At 34.6% G+C, this 12112-nt stretch overlaps 2 protein-coding genes across 6 annotated transcripts in view; one reads left to right on the plus strand and one right to left on the minus strand.

Annotated features, from left to right (window-relative positions):
* LOC125061762 (extended synaptotagmin-2-B) overlaps positions 1-3383 on the plus strand; it is a 38168-nt gene extending 34785 nt beyond the window's left edge. For all 5 annotated transcript variants that reach the window (XM_047667355.1, XM_047667353.1, XM_047667352.1 and 2 more), the window contains 3 exons: positions 161-257; positions 2048-2188; positions 3158-3383. In XM_047667355.1, coding sequence (XP_047523311.1) covers positions 161-257; positions 2048-2188; positions 3158-3244 — 325 coding nt within the window. In that variant the 3' untranslated portion in view covers positions 3245-3383. The remainder of the gene's footprint in view (positions 1-160; positions 258-2047; positions 2189-3157) is intronic.
* Positions 3384-5222: 1839 nt separating this feature from the next.
* On the minus strand, positions 5223-6723 carry LOC125061902 (nuclear cap-binding protein subunit 2). The gene is made up of 4 exons (XM_047667537.1): positions 6421-6723; positions 6131-6348; positions 5931-6033; positions 5223-5413 (listed from the first exon to the last, which is right to left on the minus strand). The coding sequence occupies exons 1-4, from the start codon at positions 6487-6489 to the stop codon at positions 5318-5320; spliced, it is 486 nt and encodes a 161-aa protein (XP_047523493.1). The 5' UTR covers positions 6490-6723; the 3' UTR covers positions 5223-5317.
* Between the last annotated feature and the right edge of the window lie 5389 nt (positions 6724-12112).

Below are 12112 nucleotides of genomic sequence, written 5' to 3' on the forward strand. Positions count from 1 at the left end.
ACGACTATAGAGGCGTTCTTTCCAATGAGTTTTCGTTGAGTGAAGCAATGTCTTGATAGTGTCATTTATATTCAAGAGAGCTTACTCTGCTGTGCGAGATTCGCCCCCTCTTATAAAAAACATCTAGCAAAGACCCATTGAGAATATGTGCATTTTTTAGGAACATCCCCTTGAAGGATCCCACGAATGTCCCAGACCCATACGTCAAGCTGTACTTGCTTCCCGGACGGGCCAAGGATTCAAAACGCAAGACTTTGGTAAGAAATATTTTTATTATCTGTGTATGATTGGAGAATTGATATTTAAGTGATTTTAATTTAAATATATGGGGCAAATAAATTAACCACCATTTAACAAGTGAATTAATTATATTTAATGTTTTGTTAAAACTCACTCAAAAATTCACTTATGATATAACGAAGTAAGCATATGTGCATCAAATACAAAGCCACCAAGCGCACTGACTACGTACCACCGGTTACCTACGTATACGCACACATTCGCGCGAATCCTGCAAGACCAGTTTTCTGTAGTGCTGTGCGAGTGACGATAATATGATATCGATGTAAAGTGTCGATAAAGAATATAATAAATTTATATGGTACAAATATTGCAAATACTTACAGGTTGCAATCACGTAGGAGATTACACTTAAGTTGAGTACTTTGACTTCACTTAACGTCCTATAACCCCTAGATGGGGCAGAGGGCGCCTTCAGTTACTCCATCGCGTTCGTCTCGTATTTTACCTCACTCAAAGTCCGGTTCTCTTTGCTTCATCAGCAACTGAACGACGCCAGGTTTGCTTGGGACGACCACACTCACGCTGTTCTTGGTGTTCCAATCAGGCACTTGCACTAAGTTGCAGTAACAAAAACCATTGGTGCTCGGGATTGGTGAACGCACGAACCCAATAGCACTGTTCTCTTAAATGCTGGCAGCATTTTGTTTTACGATTCTTGTTCGTAGGACCAAATTTTTATAAATTACTTGCACCCGCGAACGTTTCTCCTTAATGCCTAGCCTACCTTTTTAGTACCTACCAACATGGAACATTTTGTTCCCAAAAGACTGTTCGGTTTTCCGAAATGAAAACTTAGGTTTTTCTGTGATTTTTCTCTATATAAACCTCAGAGATCAAGTTATAATTTCTTAACTAACAAATAAAAAATAGGGGATGATCGTAGAGGGTACATGAAAATTAAGGGTTGTATGTATTTTTTAAAGGCACATTATAAAAAAATAAAAAAAATCGTCCAAAAAATAAAATGTTAGGGGTGGACAACCCTTATCACTTATGGGTATGAATAATAGGTAGTAGCCGATTCTCAGACCTACTGAATATGCAAATAAAATTTGATAAAAATCGGTCAAGCCGTTTCGGAGGAGTATGGGAACGAACATTGTAACACGAGGATTTATATATTAGATTATAAAGTAGTGTTGTCGTGCGAATACCTTGCGACTTACTCGTGAAAGAAAATTTGAGGAAACCGTCACAAAAAAAAAAAATTGGTTGTTTGTAAAGTAGGTTTACGATCGAGATGTTTACGTGATAACGTCTTATTGGTGATATAAGTTTTTGGGAAGTAAGGAATTAATGAAGATAACAATTTTTTCAAATTTTAAATTACATCTATCGTTTTATTCACACTTTTGGTGATAAATTTCGGGTGTAAAATGACAAGTTTACTTATTCGACTATGATATACATTTTTCTTCATACATTCACGGAATGACTGGCAGCGCTCGAGATGAGACGGGAGATCGGTCCGTCTCTCTCTCGTTATACCTGCGATCGCGCTCGTGAGGTTTTGGTGTGACACAAGTTTCTGAACATGTCACCCGACTAAAACGATTTTAAAGACGTTATCACGTCAAAAAGAGATTTATCAGGGACAGAAAGCCATCTATGTTTTTTTTAAATTATCACTAAATAAATATCTACAGAATCTTTTTTTATAATTTTAATGATTCATCTCTCTCTGTTCGTCACAGCGTAAACACAACTTGAGAGAAAAAGATAAAAGATTGCTTTTTTATCACAGGTCGTAAAGGACAGTTGTATGCCAGAATATGATGAGACATTCGAATGGGTGATTCCTCACGCTGAGCTGCACTCGAGACAAGTGGAGGTCACTGTTGCCACCCATAAAGGCTTTCTTGGCGGAAGCCCGGTTATTGGACAGGTAATAATCTATATGTATATAAGAAAAATGGTCTTCGTTTGAGGCTCCTTCACGCCTAAACCACTGATCGACATGAAACTACTGCCATTCGATGCGGTTTTTCCTAGATGGTTTATGGCTATTTATTTTAAATTCCAACGTTCCTTCATTTTTTTATTGCTGTTTTACTTTTATGAAAATTTATCCATACGGACTTCACCGCGGAAACATTCGGGGAGGCTTCCTAGATGCTCAAAACGTCAACATCTGTTAAAAACTCGATTTCCGAAAAATTTCAATTTTCTTAGCGGGAAGTTAAAAAGAAGAATAATAAAAATATGAAAAAAAATAATAATAATAATGAAACATAAAATTTTATTTATTTCCTATTTTAATTCGCCCAGCAAAGCTAGTCATATATATAATAATCACGAAGACGCGCCCCACCAATTTTGGGTTGAGGGGATCGCGGGGTGCGGGGAGTGTGCTCCGAGCGATAGTCGTCACGAAAGTTGCTCTTAAAAGTTGCTTCAAGTTTAAAGTAACTAGACAAAAATTATGCAGAAAAACTCACTGATGCTCGATGGAGAACCCTTAAGAAGGTAACGAAAAAGCGCGCCAAAATAAAAAAAATAGTATGGTATCCCTTAAAGTTTGATATATTTTGTGGATTAAACTCACTTGATAACTTTCTTTATATTTATTTTCCACATGTACAACATGATCAGTCATTTTCTAAATATTCTAAATATTCTATCAAATAAAACAAAGTTTAGGCTATTATACCTGTTAACTATTCGGGAAAAATATATAATAGAAATAAAATTGAGTAATTGCATGAAGTATCAAGACAATAAATCATACTAACCTAAGAAATTCAATGACTGTGTTGCCAACGGAAAGTTTTCAAATAATTCAATTATCTTCTTTAGCCAGACTTTATATAAAGTAACTTTTTAGTTTATTAAATTTAAAAAATATTTCTTCCAGGTGATCGTACATCTCAATCAATACGATTTTCGAGAAGCAAAAACTCTATGGTTTGACCTTCTCCCCGAAGTTGCGCCCAGAGATTAGAATTCGCTTTTAAATAAAATTTATTTTTTGCAACTGTGCTTATGAATGTCTGCGATGTATTAGGAACCACAATTAATATATTTAATACTTATTGATTGTTTTAAAGGAGCGTTCAAGTATTACGCAATTGAAGATTATTGACCCCCCCCCCCCCATGTAACTCGCCGTAACGTTTTTCAGTACCCAAGTCTAGTAAAACGTTTCGTGACCACCTAGTGACTCTTAAGTTACTATTATGTGGTGTAAGTAGAAAATAATATTAACAATAACGCGTAATTCAATCCCCGCCCCGCATCGTAACGTTTTACAACATGAATTCTGTATAAACTCAAACCAATACATTGTGTGAGCTATTGGCGAAAGTGATAGCTCCGGGTACACTAATATACAATTTAAAGAAATGTATTATCTTCTAGAAAATGGTTATTTATTTATGTATTATAAGGGTCATTCGATACTTACCGTGACATGACAATCTCTTACCTTAAGAGAAAGCTGGTTCTATAAAAAATTTAAGAACGCTTATATTTTTCGATTTTTATAAACAAGTTTTTTTTTCATTACATTAATATATGAAGAAGTGCTAAGCCGCCCAAATCTACTTCCCTCATTATTCACCTCGCTATATATTATCTGTTTCTCTCGGTGTGTGGACCGATGTAAATTGTCAAAGAGTTTGACTTAGCTATTCGTCTATTAATCTGGATATAACTGGCAATTTTGGTTTTGCATCTGTATTCGAAGGATAAACTAAAAAAAAATATTGCATCGAATTGAACTGGCTATAATTTAATTGCCAGGAACCTTGCATTTAAATGTTTTACAGATAATTGTACGCTTTAAAATAAATTTATGAAAGTTTGATTTGTTTTTTTTATTAATTCCAACTTTTCTGTATGACCTTTTGTTTTGTTTTATGATCAAAACCCCTAAGCTCGTGCATGGAAATACATACTAAGTTTTAGGGGTCCAACTTATTTTAAAAGTACATTGGTACACAAGAAAAAAAATTACATAAGTATCAAAGTAGGGAACAATTTATTTTTTATTGCGTTTTGCAGTTTGTATTAAATTAGTAAAAAAATAAATCAGTGGCGCTACAACCTCTTTAGGTCTTGGCCTCAGATTTCCGAATCTGTTTCATGATCATTTTCAAATCATAGGCAAGTAGGTTATCAGCCTCCTGTGCCTGACACATGTGTGTCTAAGACATGTCGGTTTCCTTACGATGTTTTCCTTCACAGTTCGAGCAAATGTTAAATGCGCACAAAGAAAGAAATTGGTGCACAGCCGGGGATCGAACCTACGAACGCAGGAATGAGAGTCGCACGCTGAAGCCACTAGGCAAACATTGCTCTGTAATTAATTAGCCTCTCAACTAAAAAATTGCACAGCACTATATTTAAACATCGATTCAGCGCCAATCGGTAATTTCCATTTAACGAAAAAATATTTAAAACTAAAGGAATCACATGCAAAATAAAGTGTTTTATAAAAAGTATATTGTCCTCATAAAGTATAGAGTACAATTACCTGAAATAACACACAATACTTTATTATAAAGTACAGGTGGCAACCCTGACCATATCAGAGAAACTTAATGAGTATGTCTAAAATGGTTGACTTGTATCAATCCCAATAAACCGATCTAGCCTATAAAAATCGGAAGGCATTTGAAGTCAAGACTAATAAAGCGTTCAAGTGCCACTGCGTTTATCATAACATTTTATTAGAACAACTGATCTGATTAGAGTTCTTCCCTTAAGGTAGACTACCATTTTATATTTAAGACAAGCAACATTACTTTGTCTGTGGTAACATACTCACATACCCTTTGCTGACCTAAATCAATTATTCATACAAATATTTATACAAAACATCAATAACCGAGTCATACACAAATTTGTCATTTATGTAAATAAACACGTATATCCATCAGTGGTTTTATTTAAATGTTAAATACATTAAAAAACAATAATTGGCTTTATAAAAAATACTTTATTAATCCTAAAAACATTCACTTGAATTTGTTTTTTATAAATACAGTCTTTCATCCATATACTATAATTTCACTCAACGTTCTAATGTATTTGGAGTTACTTTCTGGGCAATTATCTTTCCATAGCCACCGCGTCCACCATCATAATCTGTACGATACTCATCACGGACCTGAGAATATAGAACAAAGTTGAACAATATTTTAATTGGCTTTTAACTGAGAAACATGGGGTTTTGTTATGGATCACAATTAAATTAATGATTTAGTGTATATATCAGATTTTTGTAGAACTTGCTTATATAAATGCTAAGTGGTAAGTAATATCTCTAATGATATAGTTTTTACAATGTTCACTAGCCCTATTCAGTAAATAAAACTTACTGATTGGGGCAAAACCTATAAATTGTATTTAGATGTGTTATAAAAATGGAATATATATTAAAACTTATATACAAATGGCATATATGTGACACACATATTTCTGTTTAACTTTGTTTACTGGGCAATACAAGTGCCTCATCTTGTGAACACAAATAAATGTATTATTGAATAAGTATAAAAACCACAACCATTTTTATATGTACATTATTAATGCTGTTAAACATAAATGCTTAAAAAATGCTAGCTTTGTCTTAAAACAATTTCAGGAAGTTTTAAAAACATTTAGTCAAGAATTTCCAATTTTACCTGTCCACCAGTTTTTCCTCTTCCATATTGTCTACCTTCAATAAAGCCTGCATCCCAATCGCATCTGATAATTCTATCATCTAGTCTAGTTCCATTTATGTATCTAAAATATAAACAACTTTTAAAACCTTTATAATCTCACTAACATTTCAATTAAAGTACAATACTGTACTTTATAATATACTGAACATTTCAATTACCTCATACAATTTTCAGAATCTGGTCTAGCATAGTATTCAACAAAACAAAAACCACAAGGTGTCTTTTTATATTTGTCTAAACCCATAATGACACGTCGTAAGTCACCACATTTTGAGAATAATTCGTAAATTTGTTCTTCAGTTGTATAAAATGATAAATTGCCTATATATAGCGTCGACGACGCTTTTAGTAATTTTTCTTGTTCGTTTCTAGAACCCTGAAAGTAATTGAGGTTAGAACTACGTACGTTCATAAGCAAAGCGAAAATTTAAAATTTTCATCTGAATACCTTAAAATGCTGATCACGATAGGAACTTATTTCAATTGAAGAACTCATGGAATCATAGGTGCGTTTCATTTTCAATACGTAGCTAAACGCTAATGGCTTACGTCCCAATTTAATAAGATCTTTAAGTTAATTGTTTATAGTTTCACTCAGATTTATACAATGTTCATTTCTATTCCGTATCAAATATTTAATTTAACCGAGACCGGACAAGTAGATATATTTTACAGTTTACAAATTTATGTCCAATAATTTATTTGGGATTTTTGGTCATCCGTCGAAAACGTCTAAAGTCTAAACACTATTTCGTAATGGCAATTGACAGCAATGATCGAGATTTAAGTAGTGACAGCGAACATTATTCGAGCAGAGTAAAAAGTTGCCAGTTACCGCTTCCTAACTGTAAAAACTATCTGTGCAAACAAGATAGACGTTGGGCGAGTAAAGAAGGAATAAAATCTTATGAAATGATCGATATCAATACTTTAACTTCTAGAAATACAATCAATATATTTAACATTTTAATCATTTAAACAGATATTGCAATAGGAAAACAATATCTAAGGTAACTATGCACAATACAGTTCCTAGGTCATCGCGGTGCTTTAATAGGGGATTTTAATTATACTCCATAATAACCTATGTGATATAAGAAATGATACCTGTTTTTTAATTGGTTCAAAAGCATGAAAACTTTTAAAAATGGGTAAATCCCACTACCAATTCGTAAATTTTTTCACTATTGATTTATTATAAGGTGCACATCCAATTAAAAGCTGACGGTGAAGCGTGTGATTGCTTAGAGAAAATAATAATGCTCACTTTGTCTATTATTATTTTATTTTTATAGAACGGGGGGCAAACGGGCAGGAGGCTTACCTGATGTTAAGTGAAACCGCCGCCCATGGACACTCTCAATGCCAGAGGGCTCGCGACTGCGTTGCCGGCCTTTTAAGAATTGGTACGCTCTTTTCTTTGTAGGACCCTATGTCGAATTGGTTCGGAAATACTTCAGTGGGTAGCTGATTCCACGAAGTGGTGGTGCGCGGCAAAAACTGCCTTGAAAAACGCTCTGTTGTGGAACGGCGGACGTCAAGGTTATACGGGTGGAATTTCGTATTCTGCCTCGACGTCCGATGATGAAACTGGAAATAAATATTCTGGTTATTATTTCAAAGCAAAAAGCTGTAACATCTGCATAGGGCGAAACTAGAGTAAAATTCTTTAAAACACAAGTTTCAATCATTTTACACAGATAACGAAAATTCTTTAATCGTAGCTAAAAAAAATAAATAAAGAAAACAGTCTCCATGGACGAAAGTTAAATAACTTTGACAGTTATATTCGCGTACACCTTAAGACTCTTAGTATCTATAGTAGCAATATTTCCAATATTGAGAGCAGTAGTTAGTACCGAGACCGTCTCTTAACCTTAATGGTGGCTGTACACATTCGTCGAGACACCCCGAGACAGGCCGAGTGCGAGAGTGTACAGTAGAGCTCTCGTCTCGCCTCGCTTCCTCGCAGTTGGTCTCGCGTCTCTCGGTCGCCTGTCGCGAGTAAAACGAGAGCGACCTGTACACACTCGTTCAATCATTAAATTTTGGATAATATTAAAACTTTATGATCCTAATTACCAATTTCTGTTGCGGTGTATAGTGACCATCTTCTTCTTCGCCATGGCTTCGTATTTTTTTTAATGGTTAACGTGAAGAAAATAATAATAACTCATTGCACAAAGACAAACAGCAGCAGCGGTTGCCACGTCCATTATCAACGGTGTTTTAAATACAATTAACGTAACGAGTGTGTACAGGCTGCGCTCTTCTCTCGGTCCTCTCGGTCGAGACTCCCGGCGAGAAGCTCTCGCCGAGTGTGTACAGCCACCATAAGATTGTGCGAAATAACAACTGTGTGCCAATAGGGTTTTTCTTCTTTGTGCGCAATTAACACTTTTATACTGTGAATAACACGACATGCGACTTTAAAATCGACAGCTTCACGATCACGATCTTATACAGATTCTTATTTGTAATAACATAGGAAGAATTTAATTTGCTAACACACTAAACGACAAACATTCATGCCTTGTAACACAATTAATAAACAAATGATGTGTGTTATGTACACATATGCGTGAATAGGTGTAAGTAGTATTTAAGATGTTGTTTTATAAAAATAAATAAAATTTGAATATTGCTCCGTCTTATTTATTCCCCGCTTCCTCTCAAAGTGGCGAAGAGTAAGCCCTTAATTACCGTGGTGAACCTCCTCTTTGAACCTCTGATCCTACCCGTAGGGCTCCGTCTGTTACCTTAGGTCTCTTGGTGCAGAAATCCTTTACTTATATTTACAAATTTAGGTGCTATTAAACACATTTCACAGTCCACTGGATGGCAAGCTGTATAGGATGAAAACTAACTACTAACTTTATATTTTTTTTAAACCATGCCAGCAAAAACGTTCTGTCCACTTTTTCTAATAACCAACAATTTGACAGGTTCGTCTGTGAATTATCGGTTATTAATATAACCAAATACGACTCACTCTCTTATAGCTAACGTACACCTTCGTCTCTTTCTGTCTAATAGTTTTTACGTTGTGACGATAAGAGAGAAGAGTATTATAATGAGGTAAAATTTGTGAGGTTTTAGGTTTTCTCTGGATCTACTAAAGCAATCATGAAAATTCTTTTCCCAAAAGCCACGTTATATGTGAGTGTCATATATGAGACCCGACAAACACTTTTTCGTGGTAGTCGGATTTGCAAAGTCGGAGAAAGAACTGGTTGAATGAAAACGTTTACTATGAACGCTGTCTTCAAAAATATGTATCATATACGAGCTAGGGGATCGGATAGAAAATGCCGAAGATCTCTTCAATAGTTTATTTTAAATAAATCAACAAGGAATTAAATTATACAAAAGAAACACAAAAGAAAATACAGTCACTAATTACTTCAATTACGCGCACATTACACAGTACTTTATCACTTGTCTTCACTATTCGCACCTTATTTCTTGGAATCGCCTTCGGAACTGAATATTTAGGTCGCGTTTCGGCCCGCTTATAATTCGAGAACTTTCTAGGCAGGAATGGTACTAAGTAGCTGATGTTCTATCCCTATCTCACAATTCTAGAACATACGCACTCTTTATCTATTTCGCGTATCATTCCGTCCTTGTCTCATAGAAAAGTGCACTCCTGAATATTCCTCCATCAAAGCGGTATGACCAGTCCTGAAAACGCCTGAAAACTGGTTTCCTGACAAATATACCACTCGACTCTTGCTTTGAAATAGCCTGAAAAAAATTTTCACCCTCCTGAAAACGAGAGTAACTTTATGCAAATAACATTTTTCAAGAATGTGATAGTGCCTCTCCTGAAACGGCTACAAATCACATTTCAGCTTACTGAAAACGCCTCTAAGTAGTGGAAATTACGAGAACATTGCAGTCAACCCGTCTCCGTAACAATGCCTAACTTTTATATTACATATATATACAAACAAGTCCGCCGCTTATCTGTATGTTCGCGGAAAACTCAAAAATTACACGGAATTTAACACGGGTTTCACCAATATTTAAAATGATGCATGAGGAAGGTATATCTATACTTATATAACTTTAATATTATTATTTTCTACTTAGTATTATTATTTTTTTTTTCTTTGCTACTGAGGCGAAAACTAGCTGCTGTGGTCTCTGGCAGAATGACCAGCACTGTGGTACAGTCTGCTCCTCAGCATAATGCTGAGCCAGGGCCAATTACAACCACAGTACACACACATTGCACACTTGAAGCGAACCGAATGGCAATAGGGAATTTTTATTTTTTATTTTTATTGTCTTATTTTATTTTTTCTTTGAGTATTGTTATTTTGTGTGTTTATGTATGTGTGTTTTCGTATGTAATAAATTTAATGTCTATGTCTATATTATATAGTAAATTGTTACCGTCAGTTTCGGTAGGAAGAACCAAAATGGAAGAAAAAACTTTATTAAGTACATAAAATAAAAAAGGGCTAGCGCACTAGTCGGTAGTCCCCACACTAGGATTCCCTGTGCCGTGGGAAGTCTCTTCCATTTGTCATATTAATGTTTTAAGCTATGTCACGTAATAATTTCTACATAACAACAATTATATATTATAACTAACGGATCCGACAGACGTTGTCCTGTACACACGTCTTACATTCAAAAAATATCTAATTGAACATACAAAAAATGACATCAAAATATGTCCAGCCGTTTAGGAGTTTAATTACGAACACATGCACAGAAGATTTATATATATGCCAGGTGTTAATTTGCTGTATAGATAAATTACCTACTTACCGACTGCAAAAGGGCGCCACCCAAACGCATACAAAAAAATTCATTCAAATCGGTCCAGCCGTTTAAGAGGAGTTAAGTGGAATATACACGTACAGCAGAATTATATATCTTATATCTATATATATAAAAGAAAGTCGTGTTTGTTACAACACTTATAACTCGAGAACGGCTGGACCGATTGCCATGGTTTTTGATTTGTTGGATTTGTTTCCGTCCCGAATAGCAGAATAAGCAATAAAATATCGGATAAGTTATCGAATAGCAATAAATTAATTAATTAATTTTACGAATGCAAAAACCATATGGTGCCATCTGTTGACAAAACTACGCATCATTTTACGTCGAATTCGTGTCAGTTCAAGAAATTCCGATCTTAAGGTGAATGAGGAGATGCATAACCATGCTTTGATCCTGATCAAAAGATGTTGGATATCAGAAAGTGCTTAACATGCAGTATCGCCATATTGACGCTAGAGAGAAGATGCCTAATGTGTAAAACTGCCATTCTTCTTTCGCAATGGCAAGCAATAAAACATTTCTGTATTAGCAAAAAAGTTGTATTAATGTAATACTTAACATTAATGAAATCCTAAAATAAGTTAAATTAAAGTAACAACGATATTATAAGGTTGTCGGGCGGAACGAAGTTAGCCAGGTCAGCTAGTGTATATATAAAGATAATAAATTGTTACTGTCAGTTTCGGTAGGAAGAACAAAATAAAAGAAAAAGCTTTACTACACCTAATAAAAAAGAATGTTAAGTTAAAAGGGAAAGTAGGTACCTATAGTAGCCTCCTCTAGGATTCCATTTGATATATTAATATTTTAAGGACTTGACATAACAATATATTATAATATAAAATGGATTAACGTGAAATGGATTAAACTCTTGTCAAATAACCATGGCCGAAAATTATAAATTCGAATTATATTAAATAATCGAAAGGCAAAATACTTCACATAATAACCATTTATGACAATATTTTAAAATTAAATTTATTAATCGTTTAAAGATGAACCATGTTTTAGGATTCCTTTATCCTTATATTATGGAATGGACCAAGGCAAAGGAGAAGAGAGCACCCCGATTAAGGTGTTAAAAGAAATAGAAGCGTTAGCAGGAAGTGAATGGAGAAAGAACTTCTTCTCTTTCTTTCTTTTCTGCCCCGCTATCCCTTTTATTGAAGTTATACTTCTATAGGCGCGTTATGAAAAATTGATGAGAGTGAAATTTTACGATGCGCGCGCACCGTGACACAAAATTAACAGAACGAAGTTGCCCACGGAAGATGCTACGGCATTGGACATAATTTAAAAACAACATTCGAATAATAATAGAATTTGTTACATTTGATGTA

The sequence above is a fragment of the Pieris napi genome, chromosome 24 (genome assembly GCF_905475465.1).
Source record: "Pieris napi chromosome 24, ilPieNapi1.2, whole genome shotgun sequence".
NCBI classification, from domain to species: domain Eukaryota; kingdom Metazoa; phylum Arthropoda; class Insecta; order Lepidoptera; family Pieridae; genus Pieris; species Pieris napi.

Coding starts and splice junctions, on each gene's coding strand:
- LOC125061902 (XM_047667537.1), bottom strand. CDS start 6,489: ATGAAACGCACCTATGATTCCATGAGTTCTTCAATTGAAATAAGTTCC. Junction 6,349..6,420: donor ATCGTGATCAGCATTTTAAG/GTATTCAGATGA, acceptor AATTACTTTCAG/GGTTCTAGAAACGAACAAGA. Junction 6,034..6,130: donor GATTCTGAAAATTGTATGAG/GTAATTGAAATG, acceptor TTTATATTTTAG/ATACATAAATGGAACTAGAC.